The sequence below is a fragment of the Lissotriton helveticus genome, chromosome 9 (assembly GCF_964261635.1).
Source record: "Lissotriton helveticus chromosome 9, aLisHel1.1, whole genome shotgun sequence".
In the NCBI taxonomy this organism is placed as follows: Eukaryota; Metazoa; Chordata; class Amphibia; order Caudata; family Salamandridae; genus Lissotriton; species Lissotriton helveticus.
In genome coordinates this window covers 478,524,866-478,549,879 of record NC_136070.1, presented here as the reverse complement: position 1 = coordinate 478,549,879, position 25,014 = coordinate 478,524,866, and the positions used below count along the sequence as shown (strand labels likewise).

At 46.1% G+C, this 25,014-nt stretch overlaps 1 protein-coding gene across 4 annotated transcripts in view; it reads left to right on the top strand.

Annotated features, from left to right (window-relative positions):
• Positions 1-25,014, top strand: part of BRF1 (BRF1 general transcription factor IIIB subunit) — a 1,219,927-nt gene that overhangs the window by 805,179 nt on the left and 389,734 nt on the right. For 2 of the 4 annotated variants that reach the window (XM_078660299.1, XM_078660297.1), the window contains exon 11: positions 14,356-14,631. In XM_078660299.1, the coding sequence (XP_078516425.1) occupies positions 14,356-14,631 (276 nt within the window). Of the gene's footprint in view, positions 1-14,352; positions 14,632-25,014 lie in introns of all 4 variants that reach the window. The other 2 variants (XM_078660298.1, XM_078660300.1) reach the window with 1 other exon arrangement.

Sequence of the window (25,014 nt, the reverse complement as noted above, 5' to 3'; positions counted from 1 at the left end):
ACCCTCCCATTTTTAGGTTGAGTCTGGCCAGCACATGCGCTGTTCTGCGAGGCATGCTGTATTGAGGTATGTAATAGAAACTCCACTAATTTGTAGCCATCTTTTCATTTGGCTACTGTTCCTGTTCTTTCGAAATTGTTGCTTTTGATTCGTGAATAGGCTTCATTGTCCCTCCTCGGTACCGCCTTGTCTGCATTTGTAACCTCCCATAAGGACTGGACTTTTTACTTGTGTTGTTAAACGGTCTGCTTTATTTAGTCAGTGAGCACTATTTTCTTTAATGGTCTTCCCCTATTCCACCCACAACGTCGCAGCATGCCACCCTCTTTTATATTATTAGTAATGTATGTATTTAATTTACGGCGTAATCCGTTTTCACTTTAACGGCCACTCTTATATATTTATTTAATTAACAGTGCAGTCCCCTTTTACTTTAGTGGCTGTGCTATAGGATCTTTCTTTAATTATAAATGTTTTCTTTTTGGTTGAAGGAGCCCCATATCGCACTTTAATGTTGACTGTACCCCTTTCTTTAAATGTGGCTCACTATAACCTGAATACGGTGGGCAGCGTCTATAGAAAGTGGCGCTGCCACAATTAAAACGGTCTTGCGTTTGCGAGAGTTTGAGGCATTAGAAATGACAATGCGTTTTAAATGTTTTGCTTTTAAGAACACCTAAATAAAAGGCATTGTCTATTATAATGTTAATTGCTTAAACTCTCGCAAATGCCAGACCTATTGCATTGAAAATGCTTGTTTACATTCATTTAATTTCAGCAGACAGCTTGCGTGCTTTTTAGCAGACATCATAAGTCTGTCCATCACATTTGCCTTCCATGCTCCCAAACATTGCCCCGGGCATGGCACAAAACATCATACTGCAAATGTGTTGAGGTTCAGGAAAGGCACAAGCCTTCTGCAGCCCTTCGATACACACTGATATACTCCCTGGCTAGAGTTAACATTTTTAATCCGGCTTTTGACTTGTGACTGGCCAGCCATGCCTCTGCCAGGAAGCAAGGACATACCCCATGCCCCCGTCTATGAAAGGAAAAAATAACCAGCACAAAATAGAACATTTGGCATGCATGTCTAACATCAGACTGTAGCGTACCCAAAGGACTTAAATGTTTTCTTTCCACATTTGTCACGGCCGAAAAACACGAATGCAGTTGTATGCATACATGTTTTAAAACGCAAAAAAGGAAAAACGCATATCTAAATATTTGTGTGTCTTCCTTAACACATTCTCTTGTCATTTTATCATGAGCCTTGTTGATGCTTTTGCAGTTGAAAAGTCAGTTGAGATTGGCACACAAGTGTATTCGTGTTTTTTCACCGTGACAAATATGAAAATAAATGCATTTCTGTCCTTTGGATACTGCTACAGTCTAATGTAGGACATGCAGGCCAAATGTTCTATTTTGTGCTGGTTATTTTTACCCTTCTTCTTGATGGTAATGACTCACGGTGTGCCATCGTTAGACTGTTCCCACGCCTCGACTGGTGTGTGTGCCTGTGATAGCTGAACTGCAAGATCAGAGAAAAACTCGAAAGAGTAAAGAGATCCTGGAGGACCAAAGCTGAGGAGAAATGATCTGCTGGATAATGGGCAGACTCGAAAGTCTTTAGGAGAGCAAAGTGAATATGTGTTTTTATTTTAGATGCATTAATGCTGCTGCAGAACTATATTTTTTAACCAGGTGAGTCAGTTCAGTTCACCAACAGGTGCTAGGGTATGTTGACGTTGGAAATCACCCCACTTTATGACCCTTTCATTAGTTTTCATTTTAATAGTGAGTTTGCTTATTAGACTAAGACTCCTATTGTGTTAGCTAAAGGATTTAGTTTGGAGAAATATGAAGTTTACTTGATGGTAGAACTGCTTAGAAGAGGATATATTGTTTTTAAGCTTCCCATGTGACATGTTTTGTTTGCTCTAAGCCACAGAGGTGCCCGTGTCCAAAGAGAATCCCCTTTCTGCTATATGAAAACCGTGTAGGGTCTTCCTTGGGCATAGTGTGGAAAGGCCCTTTTCAGAGAGTTAGCCTAATATATGTGTCCTAGTGGGTCCTCTTTCACAAGCTGATTCCCCTTACTTACAGATATAACAGATATTCCCAGTGGAATTAAGAGGTGGATTCCAACACCTACAGTTCTCCCTCTTCTTTACACTGTCCATAGAAGATCCCTGTTTTGGGGACTTTGAATGGGCTTTTCCAGAACAATATCTCCATCATTACCATTGAGAGAACATCAACACGGCCATTTCTTTTTTCTTAGCAGCAGTCTTATTCAAAATGTAACCTTTGTGACCCCTTTTTTTTTACACAATATTAAAGCTGCTGTTTCAGCATTGAATTTGTGTTTTTTCTTATTAAAATAGAGACACTTCTTTTTGGTTCTTATAATTGAGCTAAAGTGAGACAGCCACCTTATTGGTTTTTGAATGCATTGTTCACTACCGAACTTGGAAGCTTCACTGCTGGTAGACAATGTGAGAAATACTTTTAGATCTAAGGTAAAGGCAGTCGTTTCTGCCATAATGAAGTGTCTAAAAGGTCTCTCTCACTTCCCATTTTATAATGATAAGATGAATTTTAAGAAGAACAAAGATTCGCTGTGTGTCTTCCTGCAAGTTAGTTTACAATATTACATCTAAAGTGGTGTCTCTTGGGGGCGTGGCTATGGCGTAAAAGATGGCAGACGCGTAAGTGATCAGCTCTGCTCCGGCCTACCATTAATCCTGCCTTTTCGGATAGCTGGGTTGAAGGCTGGTATCCCCGGGTCTCGGATCTGCAAGTTGTGGGTCTCAGTGTGGAGGGGGGCTTTATAGGGGTCCCCATACAATACTAGCCATCAAACCAGGAAGGGGACTAGCAGCCCGGACAAAGAGCTGCGGCGGCGACTGGACCAGTGCAGAGAGGAGTCTCAGCTGGGAAAGTCGGCTGTGGGAGTGCGCAGAGACAACTGCCGCCAGTTGGCTTTCCTGTCACCCTGGGGCTGCCGGAGCAACAGGGCCTGGGCACTGTGGCACCTGTCAGCTGGGGACAACACCTCACCAGAGGTCCAGGTGAGCAAGGCGAAGGCCCTCCCACTGGTCTGCAGAAGTGGATAGCGGGGTAGTGGCGGAGAGGAGACAGTGACCTCCTTCGCGGAGTGGCGGACGAAGGACGTGACCCCGACACATGGATGAGAGGTGAGGAAGCTGCAGCCTTGCCAGCGATCAGGGCAAGAGCAGGAGCCCGAACCGCAGTGGATTGAGGGAGCGGGCGGGGCACACCCTCCGCGTACAGTTGAAGGAAGCCAGCGGGTGAAGAGCGCTGCCTGGTCTGCAGCGAATCCGAGACTGCAGTGGACTGCAGTAGACACTGCGGACGGGACCTGAGTGAGCTCCCGGTGAGAGGGAGCTGGCAGACCACGTGCCCCGCGGTGGTGAAAGGTGACCAAGGGCCTAGAAGAGGCCATAATAGGGTCTGATGAAGGGGCACCCATTGACTGCAGGGGAGAGGGCCCTCCCTGCTGAACACCCCCCTAAAAAAAGAGGGAAACAAAAATAATAAATTGATAAATACATGAAGAAAAACACTTAGACAAAAGACCAAAGGGAAAAATATGGGGACAGCGGAGGACACAAATAAAGGCAAACACTGTTCTAGAACTGGTTCACTGTCCCTGAGCACCCTTTCGCTATCCATAGTACTGGAGAGGAGTGTAAGCCTTTCACTGTTCAGTGCCTAGTGCTGGTGTTGTTGGGAGCTAAGCGCCCTTGCACAAGCTGTGGCAACCATGGGGAAACTGAAGACCAAACAGGGGAACATGCAGCCAGAAGGGGGAGAACCCTCACAGGGCGCCACAGAGTCCAGGACTGACTAAGAGAGTTCTGCTCACCTTTCAATAAATATGCTCCTCAATAAGGTATTGACCACCGTAGCAGACACAAAGGCCACTCTCCTACAAGATACCAGGCGGTGTAGGTCGGACTCGGACTGTTGCAGGTGGAACACCACAAACTAGGGGACAGAGTGAAAGAGGTGAACCACGCAGTTGAGAACTTTCCTTCCAAACCAAACGGCCATGTCCCATAAAGTAGAAGAACTGGTGACTAGGGTGGCAACTCTTGAGCGGAGGGCTGAGAATTCAGAGGGCAGTATTATAGTAATAACATCTGATTGGTGGAGATGCTGGAAGGGGCTGAGGGTACGGACATGGTGTCCCACCTCGAAGAATGGCTTTGCACCATAGTGGCCCCAAGGTTGCTTGACAGTTTTTTGCCCTAGAAAGGGTGCACTGAGTGCCGGCGTGCCCCCGGTGCTGGGGAGACCCCCCGTCCAATAGTGGCAAAGCTCCTACACTATAGGGACTGCGACATCATCCTTCACAGTGCCCTTACCAACGGCCCATATGTAGTGGAGAACAGTAAAGTGTCAATTTTCCCAGACTTAACAGCTAAGGTTCAGGTCCAGAGGGCGTCCTTCCTGGAAGCAAAGAAGGCCCTGTGTGGGGAGGGCATCCAGTACTCCTTAATGTTCCCAGCCAAGCTTTGAATAATTTTGGTTGGTAAACCTAATTTCTGTAATACTCAGGAAGCTGTTTGGTCCTGGTTGGAGGATTATAAGGCCGGCACACCGAATCTTCGGCTGCTCAGAAAGGATTCTGGCGGTTGGGTAGGGGGACCACCCTGAAAAGAACTACCTCCTACCAAACAGAACTGCAGCACTGCAAGCTGTGACGGAGATCATGTCGACGCAGGCAACTGAAGGGGGCCCAGACCGATCCTCGGGACATAAATCAGGACACTCTGACTCTGGAGATTCAATCTTCAGCAGTGCAGCGCTACCAGTTGTGACCCCAAGATCGGGGATGACCTGTTCTAATTTTCAAGTAGGAGGAATGGACAATACTTGGGGTGAGATGGGTGTTGCGGGACATTGCCTGATGCAGGAACAGTTACCTGCTGTGACCTGGGGGCGGAAATGCAAGGGCTAGCAGGCACCTTGAATGAGTAGTGGGCTAGTGGGAGATCCACCTGTATGATGCGCTACAGCCTACCCCCTGACCAAATTGTCCCTACTAGGAAACTAGAGGCTGCTATCTTCTCTTAATGTTTTTTCTATTACAGGTTTGGGCGGCCAGCAGTTGGGCATCTGTCCGTAGGCAGGGTAAATACTTGTTTGGAGCGTTTAGTGGTTGTCTGGGGGACATCGAAAGTTTACGCTATGAACTCTAGGGGACTGGGGTGGTGGGGCTATGGGGTTACAAGGACCGAAGAAGGCAGTCACACCATGAGGTAAACCTCCTAATCTGGAACGTGAGAGGCATGGGGTCAGCGGCCAAACACCATAAAATATTCAGCGACACCAGCCACAGGGGGGCACACGTAATGTTGCAGGAGACCTATCTCACTGCAGAGGAGAGTACCCGTTTGAAGCGTAGGTGGCGCGGGCAACTATTTGCAACCTCCTATTCTGCATTCTCATGGGATGCTTTGGTGTGGGTTAGGGCTGGCACATCCTTCAAAGTAGACCATTCCTGTATTGATCCAGAGAGACATTATGTGCTGGTGCAGGGGAGACTTCAGGAGAGGGAAATTACGTTAGATACCATTTATGAGCCAAACCAGGACCAGCTCCTCTATCTGCAGACCCTGTCCAAACCCCTCGCGTCGATGGGAATGGCTGATCTTCTGCTGGCAACTTTAGCTGTGTGGCAGATATAGAGTTAGATGGGTCAACACCCCCCACCTCCCAATCAGAGGCACCCCAGCCTTTTACGACAACATTGGGGATTCGGGAGTGGAGTGAACAACCTTCAGGATATTTTGAAGGTACAGCATGGCTCTCTACGAATAGCGCTATCCAAAATGTTAATGCTCTCTAGACTTTTGTATTTTTTTGTGAACCTCCAAGAAGTGATTCCACCCTCTTGGTTCGCAAGCCTAGACACACTGCTGCGTGAGTTAAGTTGGGATGGTGGCCGGAATAGGGTATCACTGACGGTGCTGCGGAGAGCACCTGAGGACGGTGTTCTCGATACCCCTGACTTTGATCTGTACTATCTTGCCTCTCAACTCCGGTGACTGGCCCAGTAGCTGGATGGGAGGAACTTGGAGACTCTGGAACCCATGGGCCTGGGGGATAATCAGGGACTGCTATTGGGGAGCGGCGCTCTTCTACTTTGTTGGCTCTGAAGGAGCTACACTGGCTGCCAATTTGTGAAAGAATTCGCTTCAAATCTATGTGTATAGGATGCTTCGCTCCTCTTCGCTAAACATAGCGGCGATGTCCAGATTTAAGCGATCAAGGATGGGAGGCCGGGCTTTTAGTGTGTCAGCAGCTCGACTCTGGAACGAGCTACCACTCCAGATTAGACAGTCTAACACGTTGACCTCGTTTAGGAAAAGCTTAAAAACCTGGCTGTTTCCTAGAGGCAGCTAGGTCCAGTTCCTTTCTTTCTCTCTGACCATGTTACTGTAATGGGGGCTTTGTGCAACAATCTGAGCGCCAAGATACCCGTAGGGTGAAAGGTTTGTGCTATATAAGAAATAAATACATACATACATACATAATCCACCCACTGGTGTTCTGCTGCGAGCGGCACTGAAGTGCTGGGGACGATGCCATCATCATACAGCTGGAGCTTCCGTCTATGCACCGGATTTGCCCATGGTGGTACTCCCCCACGGTGACACTTTTGTCCCATTCGCTGGGAAACAACTGGTGAAGTGGACGTCAGCCGGAGTCATTCCTGTGAGTGATTGCTTCCAACTAGGGAAACTCATTCCCATGGATGATTTTGTTTTTATCCCAGTATGATTTGCCCCAGGGACGGTTTCTGACCTTTCATGCAATGGTGAGGACATTTGGGGATTTGTGGGGGTGCGGATGACAGGAGCTGCAGACCTATGGGGTCCTACAAGCATTGGTGATATTTGGGACGGCTCGACACCTGGTGAAGTAGCTATACAAAGCACAGCTTGAGATGGTCATGAGGCCCCTAGCAAGTACGCATGAAAAATGGGAGTCCAGTACTTACTTCCTTCCTTACTTTATCTAGAGGAAGAGAGTCGATCCTTGGTTGTTAAATATTGAGAAATTCAACCAGCATTCATGAATTACCATCACTTTAGCTGTTGCTACATTGAGTTCAACATGAACAGCCTCTATTTGGGTCGAGGTTCTCAGACCCAGCATCTCCCTCCAAGCGACTCCCTCAACATTCTCGCAATTCTTTTTTGAGGAACAAAACCAAACGTAAAAACCACTTGACTAATCAAACGGAACCATATCCTGGAAGTCCTTTAAGCTGGAAACTGATAGCCTTGAAAGTTTAGGATTATACTTCATTAGTTTGCTTGTGCCCCTCAATGCTATTAATATAGTTTTTAGCATGCTCGAGATGCCCATGAAGGCAGTTATCTACCAGAATACCCACATGCTAGTAGTTCTCCAGTGTTTCAAAGATCACTTGACTTCCAACTTCCTTTTGGCATTCATGCTAAAGGTTTTGGGGTAATTTTGTTTGAGTGACTTCAGAGCTAATTCTCATATAAAAGGATGCCAATCAGTCTCGCGAGCAGTGAAGACCCCTGCAAATCCTGCTGGCTTTCACTGAAGCATCCATAAATTGTGGATGAGAGCAAGGAGAGGAATTCCCTCCTTCTAAAGTTGCTCAAGAGCAGAATTTTGTTGACTTTATCTACAACAGTTGAGGGCTTAATCATAACGTGTCTGTCCAGATGTTTAGTACCAGGGCATCATGCTCTTTGGGCATTCCCTTAAAAACACAAGTTTGAGGCACAGGCATGCAGCCCTCCTTTTCAACCTAAATGAGGCAATACAATTTTTCAAAAGATCTTCTCACCAGAATCAACGAGGGCAATCAAGCTTTAATTGTCTGCTTCACTTATTAGGTCTTTGTTTATTATCAGCACCACAATGCTGGGCACTTTATGTAACATTTGTACTATAGCGTACGACAGAGACTATAATGTGATCCACCACATATACACATCTCATGTCAAATTGATAAGACCATAGAGAGCCACGGAAGGGCCGCTTTTAGCCACTGTGTCCACCACAAGTTTCTTTTTTACTTATACTATTTTCTCTGTATTGTACATTTACTAAAAAAGGCAATACTGTCGAGTTACTAAGTAATTAATGTCTGTTTTTGGCTGTTTAACATTAGTAACTGAAAGTTCTATTTCCATTCAGGCTACTTGAAGTAAAGAACTTTCGGGTGAAAGTTGTCTTTGTTCCACAGTTCTTGCAGATAAACAAAAAGGCTTGGAATGCATGAATAAAAATCAACTAACTTTATGCTTAGACTTCATGAGTGTTGCAGCAAGATATTCAATCAATCTATCAGCATTTATAAAGCTCAGCAAATCACCCATGTTCTCAAGGCGCTGTAGTTGCTAGCTGCTTCGCGGAGAAAGCAGTAAAAACAAGGCAAAAGGAGGGGAAAGCACCCAGAAAAACGGAGGGGAAAGGAAGGAGAAAGTAGTAAAAAAAACTAGGCAAAAGCAGGAAAAGTACCCATCAAAACGGGGGTGGGGGAGGAAGGAGAAAAAAGTAAAACAAAACGAGGAAAAAGCAGGAGAAATCACTCAAAAACGGGGAGGAAGCATGGCGGTGCAGCAGCAAGGGAGAGCTAAGCATGTGGAATTTCATGCAGGAAGTATTCTTGGTTGAAAACCCCTCTATTTATGCCTGAAGATCAAAGTGAAGTACTTGGCGTGGCACTCAATCAGGTTGTGTTTTTTCAATCATTCTCCCAGTTTATCATGTGTTTTACTCGAGCACTCCATCTGTACTATTTTATGTACTGCTTTACATCAGGGTGTCATACCCTTGTGAGCATTTCCAAACAATTTAAATACTTATTAGACCGTTATTAGAGCCATATATCACTCTTATTTTGTGAGAGGCTTGGATTTAATGTGTGCTACCTCACCTTAAGGTGCATTTTTTTTTTAGCTTTTTCCTACTATGCCCATCATCTTTTTCTTAGATTTGGATATATCAGGCTGTGGGAATTGGGATGAAATGCAGCATGAGAATTAAATGACTGCCACAGAGCTGTAGCCGCACTTGTGCATTAGTTACAGCCCCATTAAAATGTTTAACATTTCCATTTTATGTACCATGAGCAAATACAATGGGCGATCAATTATGAAGTGAAGCCAAATTTCGAATTTGCTTGCTTTGCCAAGATATCCGGATACCACAAATCATTTGGGCCACTGCTGGCTCCTGACTGTAGAGTGGTGTTATTGGCCAATCTGTTTTTGACACTCTTCTGATCATGTTTTCCCTTACTAGCCTGCTTGGTGGGTAAACTTGCAATGGAATATTAAAGAAAGTATTTCATTGTGTTGCAGTGCTAAAATGATGATACTCTGCTCCATTTTACATGTGCTGTCACTATTTAACATTGCAAGAAATGGAGATGTTGTCAGCCCTTGGCACTGGTATCGCAGTTACCAACACTGTGACTGATGTTCCTGTCAATGGATCACCTGTTAGCTGATCAAGGCAGCTACTCCAAATCTGAGCTGATGGATGTGATCGACACTCTTCACCAAACTTAGGCAATCAAAAGATTTGGCCTCTGATGTCATAGATGAACTGCACTTGTACTATAAAAGTACCAGAAGTATTTCTGTCCACATTAACCAGTGCTACGCTCAAAATTAATAAATTTGAGATGGCTGCTTTTTTCCGGTGCCCTGCCAAGGTTTCTCATCACAAAGATGGAAGAATGTCTAAGGAACTCACGTAACCGCAAAAGGAATAGTCCAACCCCATGCATCATGAGCCGCTTCTGGCCTCTAGTGAAGAACTCACTTATAATGATCTGTCACAACGTTGGCAAATTGTATGTAGTTTTGTCAAACTGACCAGATGCACTATTGTTGTTGGGCCACAACGAATCCTGCCCTAGAGCTCACCTTCTTTAAAGGTTGCATTCCCTCACTGATCAGTTCACTGACTGCTGCTGGGAGTCTTGATAATCACCATTAGCTCTTCCTTGTCATTTCAGTTTCACCTGGTCAGTTACGGAATTTGCACTCTTAAGTAGTAAACATTTAAAATAATCTTGGAGGTGTAGCGGAAGTATAAATGTCTCCAAATGGAGGGCCCTCTTACTAACATGTGGTTTGTGAATGTAACATAGGGATTCTTGTGAGAGCTAGAAGTCTTGTCTGGCTCCAGGATGATTCCACTGGACCTATTCACCAGGCCCTAACCTGAATTCAATACGTGTATTTTCTGATCCTCCTCCCTTTATCTTAGAATCAGGTAAGGGAAGGCAACCCAGGACCCCTTCCCTCTGAGGGTTAATAATGTTAAGCCCCAAATCACATGGGAGACTGTTTCAGGGCCCTCGTGTTGAGGTGACCTCCATTTAGCAGTTCAATCGATCTGCCAATAAGTTCCCAGGCGAGTGACACTACAGCCCATCTGTCAGAATGCTCTTAGTCTTTGTATTCAACCTTTGTATCCGAGGCTAAGTTAGGATATATTGTTCTATTTTCATCATCCCTCACTGTTAGGGTAAGGGGATCCCACGTGGAGTTGTTAAATAGTATGACAACTAAAAGTATAGGGTAAAGGTGTGCTGGTTATCTCTAGGTGCCACTGACTGAGGAGATGGGACAAAAGGCTGAGGGCGTTTACATCCACTGTATTCAAAATGGTCTTTATTACCTTACTTTTTAAGATCTAGTATTTTACTGGTGGTTTCATCTCCTTGAAACCCAGAAGGAGGTGCAAGAGTGCACGATGACTAACTAAACGTATGTGTTTTTTTGTGTTGCAATTATGACTGGAAAGAGCCTAGATGTCTCTAATACTTTACATGAGGTTCCAAAGGCTGTAGTGTCAGGATGGTGATGGATTCTTGAAGGGACCTTCATTTTTTTTTTTAAATGTTAAAATTGTCACACGTGAGGGAGGTCTGCCAAGCTAACGCTTCTGCTTTCGACACATCTGGCTTGGATAGCCAAAGTATGATTTGCTTCGGATCTAATTTGTATGTTTACCCAAATGATGGTGGCTTACCATTAAATGGCACAGGTCAAAAACGTTCACACTGGGTGGGGGGGAGGGGTATGTGTGTGTGTGTGCGTGTGTGTGTGTGTGTGCGTGCGTGTGTGTGTGTCTGTCTGTCTCTCAGTCAGTGCAACAACTGACTCGCACATGCACACGGTTAGGGGAAGAAGTGGTTCACAACTGCTGTTATTAGTGGCATTCAACAAGCTGTAGGTGAATGCACCTGAATTGACAAAGGTGAATTGGCATGGCTGGGGAGTCACAGCTGGTATAATGTTTTACATTAAAGCGGAGCCAATTGTGTTTGTGAAGAGGGGATTAAAGAGATCCCTCCGTTATTAGATTATGCATCCAATAATCTTAGCTTGAAGAAGGTCAACCCAGAGAGTGGGCCTAGTTTGGGGTGTTCATGTGAGTGGTGCACCTGATTGAGACTTACTTCAGCAGAGGGTAGCTAAAGACCAAGATGATGGAAAATTTTCCTAGGCAATGCTCCAAAGTGGAAATATTAAGCACAAATATGGTTTAACTGCCTAACCCTGCCTTAGCTGATGGACAGAATACCAAGCAGTCTGCCGTTTGGTCCACCTCAACAGGTGTCAATGAACCCATTTTGGACCAGCATTGGGTTGGGCTGACGAAACTGTACTGAAGTACTTGCTTTATGTATAATTAGCCAAATGAGAAAACATTAGTACCAAGGAAGAATATTATGTTTCCGCACAACTTATTAAGTGGGTGTAGAGGTGCAACTTGGTGATCATCCTTCATTCATTGGGAAAAGACAGGGGGCAAGTCCTGGATCATTACAGTCCTCAACAACTGAGTACTTGAACGTTGAGTGTGATTGAAATTCGACATAGAAAGAGCATCCGCCTAACATAAAGCTTAGGCACCATTTCATTAAGTTTCCCATCTAAATCAATAAGTTTCCTATCTAAAATGGAAAAAAACTTTACTGCCCATTTCTTAGATGGCAAAGTTCCAAATTTGATTGCTCAGACAAGCTAATTTACATTCATCCTTTGTGTTTATATGGAAGGATATTGGAGATCTGATTTTATACTTGGGAAGAAATGTGAAAACAAGCTTTTTGCAGGTACTCCCTCACTTTTGCCCCCATTGTGACTGCTAGACACTGGTGGCATGACTGAATTAGCCTGAATCCTGCTAATCAGAACTCAGTGCATTCACTCTGACCTTTAAAATGATACATGTTAATTTACTTATCCCCAATTGGCATAACTTGACTTACATGTACGTCCCTGGTATAGGATACATGGGGTACCTAGGGACTGTAAGTTAAAGTATCTCTCGTGGACTGGTTGTGTCACCACAAGTTTGACAAGGCAAATCATGACTCCCAGCCTGTCATTGCTGGATTGCAGAGCAGTTTTAAACTGCTAATTCGATGTTGCCATGGTAACGCTCAAGCCTTTCTTTTTAATATTTGTAAGTCACCCCTAAAGCAGGCCTACTGAGCCTTAAAGGTAGGGTGCCGTTTATTAAAATGTTGGACCTCTAGTTTCATGTTTTTAAGGTCCTAACAGAAAAACCACCATTGTCATTTCTTTTTACTATTGAAAGGCTATTAGCCCCATTGGCGAGTGTAGATTTACAGAAGGCCATCACAGCTCTGCTAACTTCTGAATGGGACTACTAGAGGTGGTATTTAAAGGTATCAAAATAATCAGTGCATTAAGTCGGATTTAATAGTTAAATCGAATATAATGGCACTGGTGGTCAAAGTGCAACTTTAGTGAGTTGCCACTTTGCTGCCTGAGGCTTCCAGTGCCAGTTTTTACTTTCACACAAATGGCAGTCCTCAAGACAGCCTTATGGGGAAAAGGGTAAACAACACCCAGGAAAGCCTACAAAGGGCCTTCTGGAGGGAAGAGATGTTATCTCCTCTTGGCAGGAAAAACCACACAGGGTGTAAGCCCAAAAGGTGTGCTTCAGAGGGAAAGCTGTCTTCGATAGGCAAATGGCAAACATAAATGAAGAAGGGCTACCCCTTTGTTTAGGAATACAGTAGGGTGTCAGAAACAGCGAGGGGAGAGCACTGGTTACACCATTTTTTCCATAGTTGTGTAGCCCAGAGGTTGCCACACCCCTAGGGTGGGCTACCAAGCTTCACAAACCGAGAGAGTTAAGTGATGTTGGGATTGGGTAGAATAGAGCACTCTGGGATGGCTAGATTACACACTTCATAGGAAGTTGTTATCAGTCAGGATGGATCCTGGTAGCCCATTGACCAGTGACACAACCCCCCCCCCCCCCACCCTAAAGGCACTTTCAGTGCCATGGACTGAAGACTAGCTCCAGGAGTCCTCCGTTGACCGCACCGCATCCTAAGCATTTTCAGCATCATGTATCCTTTGTATCCGGAGCACTTCATAGAAGTCAGTGGCAAGATGCTGATAACGCAGAAACTGAACTGGAGACTGTTTCCTCTTTGAGTTAACTGTACTTTGTGACTTTCTTTAGTCCACCTGATCTGCTCCCTGCTGGAGTTGGTCGCCTAAAGTCACTGGAAGTGATCTCATTCACCTTGGACCAAAGTTTTCTCGAAAAAGCTTCTGTCAGATTTGTTGATTTTTCCATTGCTTCTTCGAGGTTGAGGAAAAAGTTGTGATTTACTGTTTCTGAAGTAATTATATCTACAGATCCCATCGGTGGAAATTTTTTCATTTTCAAGTCTATAAATTCAAAAAAATAATGTATTTTTAAAAATTGTTTTCCGATTTAGTGAGAGTTGTCTTTCTTCCTTGGTAATGTTTTGCTGTTGTTTTTAATGTTTTACACATGTTGCTTTGTCTAAGCCTTGCTGCTCGAATGCACAGCTACCCAGAGTTGTGCTAAAGGTTTTACAAATGAGGCTGCCTGGACTGTCTTGAGAGTGTATTACACGGGGAGGTCGAACACCACACCATGTCATACACCACATTTCCTCACAGCAACCATTCAAGCTTACTCATCTTGCAAGGCAGATCCCCAGCATTTTGTGCTTTTAGCATTTTCTCAAGTATTATATCAAAATGTTTTATGTCAAAGGAATCCATTCTGACACTCCGATTCATAAAATGGTTAACTCTAAGAAAGAACAATTATACTTTTTAATAATTTTGTTTACGCATTATCCCAGGGAAAGTCTTGCATGTGGTAGACTTCTTACGTTAAGTGTTCGGAACCAACCATGTTGTATACCACTTTTCCAACCTGCTTGAACAGAATTGGTTTGCCATGTTTAACCTCCTGTCAAAAGCAGATTAACAGACTCATTTTTTTCAGCAGATGATATTGATGAAAATGGCTCCAGTATTTGTGGGGAAGATGAGGCAGATGAAGAGCTTGAAGCAGCTGCCAACCATCTTAATAAGGACTTCTATGATGTTCTTCTCGACAGAGAAAGGTTAAACGATGGCAAAGAATCCAACCACCGTTTTGAAAATGCATCTCCTGTGAAACCCCCTGCACTTGAATCTCTCCTGGGTCCGCTCCCAACTGCTGCCAGCCTTGGGATCACAGAGTCCATTAAAGAATGCATCATCACCAAGGGCCGAGAAAGCTGTAAGTACATTGGTGTTTTAACCGCTACCGCGGTTTCCCGCTGTACGCAGGAATTTCAAAAATGGCTTGATCGTGACAAAGCCAGCTCGTCATCCGCGCACCGCAGGTAACGTTGATGACGAGCTGGCTTTGTCATCAGCATCGAAGGGGTTAAAGAACAGACACGGAAGTGAAATACACACAGTTCTGTTGTATACATTTTGTATGAATTGAAAAAATATTTTGCGCCTCCTCTTGCCTGTTTTCCTTCATCTGAATTAATTTCCAGACATAGTTCTTCCATTACTCCTAGCTGGACTGAGGGCTGTCAGATCCTCGGTTTCGGCTGATGTTCAAATGCCTGGCCCTAAAATGACAGCCGTGCCAGCTTCTTCTGTGATCTGACCCCTCCCAAAAGGGGACATCCCTTATGATCTCACCACACAGTAAAGCGCTGCTTGTGGATCTCAGTACCAACGGGCAAAGCATTAGCGCCACTTGAAATGATAGCAATAGCATTGTCCTTTTAGTAACACTGGTGAGCAATAGTGAGGTCTGAAAAATGCTTGTGTCTTGGAAGGAGCGCTTTTCTTGAAGTCCCATAGAAACTCTACCACTTTGGCCAGCAATCCGCCATTCCCTGTGGAATCTAACTCTCCTAAATTAGTTACGTCAGAAGTCCTCACTCTGTTTATAACTCTATTAACGCCTTAGCACCTTGTCTTTCTAAGAACGTACTTTGTTCGGTTTTCCTAAATATTAACATATATAGGACTACAGCCCCTGGGATTTTTCTAGGATGCAAAATGTCAGCATTTTGACCGTGTTTTACAGGATGTGGGGACTTTATAACTGTGCCCAAGGTATTCCAATTCTGAAATTACAAAAGCAATTACTCCTTATAGACTATTTATGGGGAAGGTGCACTTTGAACAAATATTCGAGAGTTAGATTAGTAATTTAGCTGTTGCAAACCATCTGCTGCCCTGAGAATAGAAATTAAGTCAAGAAACTCAAGACTGCTCTTTGTCCACGAAAAGTTTAAGTAGCATCAAACGCTGGAAAATGTCCTGCTCATTAGGTTCTGTACTGACCATTGAAAGTTGTATTTATTTGCAACTGTTCGTATTTAACACAGATACATATCCAGACATTTAAGAAATGAATCATGCTTTGCTAGTATTCAATATTAATTTTCGAATAATGATTTGGAGATCTCATCTGTAGTCCATGCTGCACAGCATCGGGTATATTCCACACACGCGTGTTTGGTGCTAGAAGATAATATGAGCACCTCAATTATCCACCGTATCGGAATTTACAATATAACAATTCTCTTGTAGAGAGATCAGTTAATCCAGAATCCTGTTCGAAATATCTCTAAGACTGAAATGTTCAAAAGTGATTTGAACAGAAATGCGAGGTGCATTAACTATGCAGATTGGGGCGGACCGTAGAGGGCAATTTAATGTTTTTTGGATTCTTCAGGAGTCCAGTCTTTGATTACTTACTAATTTCTCTAAATGTTTGGAAGTCAGATAGCTAGTTTATTTAAACACCAGGACAACCATGTGTATATAAACCTGAGACGTTCACAGGTCATCAGCACACAACTGCATTATCGAGATAGCCATTATGCCTTTGTTAATAAGCATGGATCAGTTAGTCTGTTGAAAAGCAACATTTGTTTTTGCTAACCACGTTTATGACGAATGGCAGTGGTTCTTAATTTTATGTTATGTTAAGGCCGTACTTTTAGAGCGCACGGCTACACGAAGGGGTGTCCCGGCGCTTTGGCAAAGAGACCTGAAACCTAAAAACACAAAGGCAGCAACACCGCAGTCACAGTGATTACGCGGAGAAGAGCATAGTCTTCAGCTCTTTCCTAAAAGCCAAAAGACTCTTAGCTTTGCGGAGGGAGAGAGGGAGCTCGTTCCAAAAGCGAGCTGCCACAAATTGAAAGGACCGTCCACCCATCCGGACTCGTTTGGCAGTAGGCACCTCCAATTTGGACAAATCGGCTGACCGCAACATCCTCCGTGGCACATAGAATGCAATCCGCTTTCTAATATAATTAGGGCCGACGGAGTGCAGAGCTTTGAAGGCCAGCGTGAGAATTTTGAACCTGATTCTTTTGGAAATAGGCAACCAATGCAGCCTATTCAGAAGCAGTTGGGCGCTGGCTCTCCTAGGCAGGCCGAAAATAGCTCTGGCCGCCGAATTTTGGACAATTTGCAGTCTGGCCAGGAGGTACCCAGGCAGACCCGCAAAAAGCGCATTAGCGTAATCTAACCTAGATCCCACTAGCGCCTGAACTACTGTCTTCCGATATTGTAGGGAGAGCAAAGGAAGAAACTTCCTCAGCATCTTGAGGATGCTGAAGCATTTCCCGGATATCCCCATAATATGGGGACGGAAGGAGAGGTCATCATCAAACACCACTCCAAGATTTTTCACTTGGGAAGATGATTTCTCAGGGGGGAACATATCCTGGGGCCACCAGGACTTCCAGCCCGGATCGGGAGCACAGCCAAAGAAAAGCAACTCAGACTTATCCGAGTTGCATTTCAGGCTGTGGCGTTGAAACCACGCAAAGACTGCACTCAGACAGTCTTTAATCCTGTCGCCGTCAAAAGCCTCTCCTTTGCTGCATGTGAACAGAAGCTGGGTGTCATCAGCGTATGAGATGACCCGGGCCCCATAAGCCTCCGCTACCACCGCCAGAGGGGCCATATAGATGTTAAATATGGTGGGGCTCAGGATGGACCCTTGGGGAACCCCAACCTCTAGCGATGGCATTTCAGCGGAGAACGGAGGAGCCCAGATCACCTGTCGACGGCCCGATAGAAAGGACTGAAACCAGTCCAACACCGTCCCCCATAGACCGATCTCCCTGAGTCTTAAAAGGAGACCAGCATGAGGGACGGTGTCGAAAGCCGCCGACAAATCCAGCATGACTAACATAGCCTTTCCCCCTCGATCGAGCGTCTCCCTGATGGCGTCGGTCACCTCCACGAGGGCCGTCTCCGTGCTGTAATTCGCACGGAAACCGGATTGAGAATCATGGAGAATGTTGTTATTCTCAATAAAGGTGGTAAGTGTGTGCTGGACATGCTTCTCAACCACTTTCGCCAGAGCAGGGAGGAGGGAGATCGGTCTATAGTTAGCCAGCAGCAAAGGATCTATCTGAGGCTTTTTGATCAGCGGCAGAATGAGAGCGTGTTTCCAATCCCGAGGCACCATTCCGGAGCTCAAAGACAGGTTGAGCAGGGGGTTCAGCAAATTGTTTACTGCCGGTGCCACCCTGCCCAAACACCTTGCTGGACATGCATTCAGAGGTGAGCCGGATTGAAGCCGGGACAGTAGCTCCAGGGATGTTGCACAGGACAGTTGCGGGAAGACCGATAGTGTAGGCTCAAGTTCTGCCTCTAAAGATGGTACCGGCCCATTGCTGGCGAAATCGTCAACTACCCCGGAGGTATCCACAGGAGGAAAGGAATCCTGAATAGTTTTAATCTTTGTGACGAAAAAGTCAGCAAGCTGCCTAATCCACCCTTCGGTATGAGAGTGTGAGAGGGCACCTGCAGCAGGATCCACAAACTCCTTAACAATTCTAAAGAGTTCCCTACTCGTGTTGTCCGCTCGATCTATCCTGTGCTCAAGATATTCCTTTTTGGCATCAGCAATATCTTTATGGTAGTGTTTTATGGCCTCACGATACTTTATTTTCTCCACTGGATCGTATTTACGACGCCAACGTCTTTCTGCCTTTTTACAGTCTTGGCGTGTTATACGTAGTGTGGAAGTAAACCAAGGGGCAGAATCGTGACAGGGAGCAATTCTCGTTGACTTCACTGGGGCTAGCTCCTTAACCACTTGTCCGGGGACCCCTGGGGGTCCGCAGTGCGTACTCGGGGAGTCTGCGACTGCTTTTAAAACAAAATAAAGAAGCAAAACTGAACATTTTAAAACCTTCTATAAATATGAAGAAAATTTAAATTGTAAGCAAAAAATTAAGTTAGCAGCTTACGATTGATTCGCAGGAGCAGTTAACCAGAACTTAATCTGAAAAATGGGTGGTCTCAGTTGAGTAAATGAACACTCCAACCTTCCCATTAAAAGTACATTTTTAGGGCTCGCCTGCTGATGCGCTTCAGCGCATAGCTGGCGAAGCTCTATAGGGGCTTATCCAGTGTTTATCCACTGGCGATTCCACTGGCGATTCCTTCAAGTGCATGTGCTTTTTAGGTCATTGCGCTTGCGCAAGCCCTAAAAAGCGCGTGCACAATGCCACCAGCCGCCTGCCTGCCTGCCTCGCATTACCACATCAAAGGCAGCCCTCCGAGCGCATTTCTCACCCCCTAATTATTCACGGCCGGCCGGCAGGCACATCAAAGGCTGCTGCTGCCGTGACTCGCATTTCTCCTCCCTCCTCCCCTATCACTGCCCAGGCCGGCCGTACTTTCTCTTTACAAGGGCCCCCATTCCTGAATCACTTGAAATCTCTCCACATTATTTGCATTTTGTTAATTAAAAAAATTAACTTCAACACAGCGTTGCACATTTTTCTCGACTTCGGAAGGATGAGTCCCAATCTCATTTGTACAAAGTGTTGTAATGGGATTATTGGAGAGTTAGAGAAACGTGCTCACAAGTTACATTTTTATGCATATCATCTGAGTAAATAAACAATAGCATGGTGCCGTTTGCGTCCTTGACTTGATCTGGTTTTTATTTTTATTTTGCTATTATTCTCACAAAGGCTAAGAAGGTCTGCCTACTTTAGTATTAAGTGCTATACGTCGCATAAGCAACAGCTAACCATTCACTCACCCACGCAACGCCACTCACCCATGCAACGCCACTCACCCACGCAACGCCACTCACCCACGCAACGCCACTCACCCACGCAACACCACTCACCCACGCAACACCACTCACCCACGCAACGCCACTCACACACGCAATGCCACTCACACACGCAACGCCACACACGCAACGCCACACACACACGCAACGCCACACACACATGCAACGCCACACACACATGCAACGCCACACACACATGCAACGCCACTCACACATGCAACGCCACTCACACATGCAACGCCACTCACACATGCAACGCCACTCAACCACGCAACGCCACTCACACACGCAACGCCACTCAACCACGCAACGCCACTCACCCACGCAACGCCACTCAGCCACGCAACGCCACTCACCCACGCAACGCCACTCACCCACGCAACGCCACTCAGCCACGCAACGCCACTCAGCCACGCAACGCCACTCAGCCACGCAACGCCACTCACACACGCAACGCCACTCACACACGCAACGCCACACACACACGCAACGCCACACACACTCGCAACGCCACACACACACGCAACGCCACACACACACGCAACGCCACTCACACACGCAACGCCACTCACACATGCAACGCCACTCACACATGCAACGCCACTCACACATGCAACGCCACTCACACATGCAACGCCACTCACACATGCAACGCCACTCACACATGCAACGCCACTCACACACGCAACGCCACTCACACACGCAACGCCACTCACACACGCAACGCCACTCACACACGCAACGCCACTCACACACGCAACGCCACTCAACCACGCAACGCCACTCAGCCACGCAACGCCACTCAGCCACGCAACGCCACTCACACACGCAACCCCACTCACACACGCAACGCCACTCACACACGCAACGCCACTCACACACGCAACGCCACACACACACGCAACGCCACACACACACGCAACGCCACACACACACGCAACGCCACACACACACGCAACGCCACACACACATGCAACGCCACTCACACATGCAACGCCACTCACACATGCAACGCCACTCACACATGCAACGCCACTCACACATGCCACGCCACTCAACCACGCAACGCCACTCACACACGCAACGCCACTCAACCACGCAACGCCACTCACCCACGCAATGCCACTCAGCCACGCAACGCCACTCAGCCACGCAACGCCACTCAGCCATGCAACGCCACTCAGCCACGCAACACCACTCAGCCACGCAACGCCACTCACACACGCAACGCCACTCACACACGCAACGCCACTCACACACGCAACGCCACTCACACACGCAACGCCACTCACACACGCAACGCCACACACACACGCAACGCCACACACACACGCAACGCCACTCACACACGCAACGCCACTCACACACGCAACGCCACTCACACACGCAACGCCACTCACACATGCAACGCCACTCACACATGCAACGCCACTCACACATGCAACGCCACTCACACATGCAACGCCACTCAACCACGCAACGCCACTCACCCACGCAACGCCACTCACCCACGCAACGCCACTCACCCACGCAACGCCACTCACCCACGCAACGCCACTCACCCACGCAACGCCACTCACCCACGCAACGCCACTCACCCACGCAACGCCACTCACCCACGCAACGCCACTCACCCACGCAACGCCACTCAGCCACGCAACGCCACACACACACGCAACGCCACACACACACGCAACGCCACTCACACACGCAACGCCACTCACACACGCAACGCCACTCACACACGCAACGCCACTCACACACGCAACGCCACTCACACACGCAACGCCACTCACACACGCAACGCCACTCACCCACGCAACGCCACTCACCCACGCAACGCCACTCACCCACGCAACGCCACTCACCCACGCAACGCCACTCACCCACGCAACGCCACTCACCCACGCAACGCCACTCACCCACGCAACGCCACTCACCCACGCAACGCCACTCACCCACGCAACGCCACACACACATGCAACGCCACACACACACGCAACGCCACACACACACGCAACGCCACACACCCACGCAACGCCACTCACCCACGCAACGCCACTCACCCACGCAACGCCACTCAGCCACGCAACGCCACGCAACGCCGCTCAGCCACGCAACGCCGCTCAGCCACGCAACGCCGCTCATCCACGCAACGCCGCTCATCCACGCAACGCCGCTCACCCACGCAACGCCGCTCACCCACGCAACGCCACTCACCCACGCAACGCCACTCACCCACGCAACGCCACTCATCCACGCAACGCCACTCATCCACGCAACGCCACTCATCCATATGCAAAACGAAAAATGTCAAACTCTTCTATTGCGAGACCTATTGCATTTTCAATGCTTGTTTAAATTGTGACTTAAATAACATTTTCCATCGTTTGCGTATCTGTTTAAATCCTTGTTTCCATATATCTGTGTATTATTTTGCAGTTTAAATCTTTGAAACTGATTCGGCCATGGTCCAGGTTTTCAATAATGACTCTTTCGGGGTGGCGGGGTTTACCTCTGAAATTCCTGTGATGATTCAGTGGGGTCCACGGATTCCAGTAATGATTAAGTGGGGGTCGACAAAAGAAAAAAGTTTAAGAAACACTGCCGTCTGGTATTTGTGCACTTTGGAATCCTGGACCCCAAGGCCGCATTGATCTATTTGCCAAGCTCACAGGCTAAGCTACTATTTTAAAAACCTGCATCCAGACCAGCCCATGAAAATCATAATGTCAGTGGCGTCCATTAGCATGTCTAGTAATTTGGTCCTCATTTTGTTTGATTAGACAGGAGAAAGGGATGTTACTTAAATATTTGGCTCACTTTCGTTTTAGATGACATGCATAACCGCAGTCCATTGTTGACAGAATGTAAGTGAGAATTATTCCAATGGCAGAATCTCTCAAAGTCCACCCTACTGCAGGAACCAATACAAATTGATAAAAATCTATTTAATATCTATTTACGTATTAATGATCAAAAATAATTTTACCATTATGTACATTCCCAAATGTAAAACAAAGCCTGCTTGCACACAGGCTATTAACCTGATATTGCCCATGCATTTAGACTAACGACATCTCTATTCATATTTAAGTCAAATACCCACCATGTATACACACGAAAGCCAGCTGTGAATAAGTTATATATTTCATGTGAGGGGCGTTGAAGTTTAGCCACTCAGGTCGTGATAGAATATTGTGAAGTTTTATTACAGAACTCTCGACCATCCTTTAATATTTGCTTTTCATAGAAGTGTTAGTGTATACCCGAGTCTTGATTTTCGAGCGAGTGTTTACTTCATATTAGGTAGGGGAGCCTGACCCACCATCAAAAAGTTTTTTTCCCCGCGATTAATTTCTGAGGTGTGTGGTGTATCTCTGGGGTGTAGTTTATCATTTCGACACGTGGGCACAGAAGTAAAGCTCTGTTGTAATGTCTTCATCCATTCTCTGATACTCCTGTCGAAGACACTTTGGGCGTGCTTGATGTTGGTTGCTTGTCGTGTCATAGGATTCAGTAGTGCTTTGTTCCTCTCTCCAGAGCCTGGCTGCTGCTGCTTACCAAACTGGCCATTGTGCTGAATCATGTTCTTGCCTCCCACACTCCCCCCTCCTCGCCTCTGGCATCTGACGCCTTTCTGGCCTCCTCGTATAAATATCCAGAGAATCTCATTGTAAAGTGACCTTGTGTAGTTCCTTCGTAAATCCGGATACAGGTCGTCGACTAATCTACTGCTGCTTAGGTTTCATTTTGGAAAGTTGCCAGCCTGTGCCCCAGTCCTTTGTACCTCGATGCCATGAATATTTGGCCTTACTGTATTTATTTGCGCTTTTATATAGCGAATGCCAGACCTAAACGTGTCAAAGTTTTTTCCCCAAAGATATAAACATGTAGGTAGCAGCAGTGCATAAAAGAACACTGATAAAATGGTTTGATGGGAGCAACCGTGCCATAACAAAAGGACAATGAGCATATGTACTGTTGCAATAAATAATCTTGGGAAAAGGTTCACGTTCGCACGCTTTACAAGGGTTCATGTGCACAATTAAAAAGGACCAGGATGTACCCAGAGCTGTGTAGATTAAGTGAGATAACCATGAGATAGCTGGCATTCCCTTCTGTCTTCGCTGTAGAAATCGGCCATGGCCCTTTTCTGTAAAGCAGTGGTCCATGGACATTTAGGTAATAACTTTGTTTAGATTTGGTAAGAGACACAATTCTTTAGAGAATTGCTGTGATAGACTTTTGGTTTTACTTTTGAACACTCAATTGCCCCCTATATTTGTTAAACAATTTTTATTTCAAAAGTCCTGGATAATTATTGATTTTCTGTGTGTGCATCAGTGGATGTCCGCATTTCTGTGTGCGCGCGTGTGTTTATGTGCGTGCGCATGTCTCCATATGTTTAACGTAAGCACAAAATAGAAGTATAAATTCTTTTTCCTTGGTGTTCTGGAACGGCCGGCAATGAACCACATCATTCAGTTTAATGATCTGAAACGGGGGCATGTATTTTTAGAGGTGCCTAGATCTTTCCCCTCTTTACTCCATAAGCACGACCTCTCCTCTTCAGTGGTTTGAGCTGGCAAGGAGTACTGAGACTTTTTCAGCCTCCTGGTGCCTTGTGTCTTGTTCCATCCATTCCGTTGTCCATATTGCCATTCCCGCCCTCCCTCCTGTTGTCAGTGTTACCCTCCCACAGCTGCCATAAGAAAACAAGCATTGGAAATGCAATCGGTCTCGCATTTGAGTTGAAGCTTTTGCCATTGTAAATTGCAATGTCTTTTACCCTTTGTGTTATGGAGTGTATGTATGTGATATGTAACGGAATTATGTGGGTTGGATTTGTTTAGTTAGTTGTGGGATTGTGCGGCGTGGAATTGTGTGGTGTAGAGTGGGTCTGTCCGTTTAGGCCTGCTGAAACAATGGAGAATAAAGACGGAAAAAGGGAGATAGATAAAAGGAAATGGCTGAAGACGAAGGGCGAACTACAGGCCAGGAAGCGAGCAAGGAGAAGAGTGAGAGATATAGAGCTTAGAAGAAGGACAGATTGAGATGGGAGAAAGAGCAAGCAGATGAAAACTATAGTCAAAGAGTGGGTAGGAGAGGGAGAGAGCGATAGATAAAGGACTAGGGAAATATGGACATGGAAATAGGTAGAGACTGATGTTCCTGTGCTGGGCTTGAGTAGTGACTGCATCGTGGTGAATGTGGTCACCCTTCATAAAGTACAACGATTTATAGTGTCAAGCTCTTAGCAAGACATTGTTGTCGGTTATCCCTTTCTTCAGCCAGCGCTGCATCGCTTGTGCGGTGCTCCAAATAAATCTATCTCCTCTACTCATAACATGTTCATTTATCATCATTATGGAACACTCCGTTTAGAAACCTTTGTTTTCAGCTGTTGTAGTCCCATTGGTTCTGCTGCTATGAATCAAGACTACAGCTCCCTCAATGCACCAATGGAGAAGAGGGGAGAAAGAAAAACACGCCCCCCAGTCTGAAAAGGACGGGGCCTTTTGCCATTTCTAG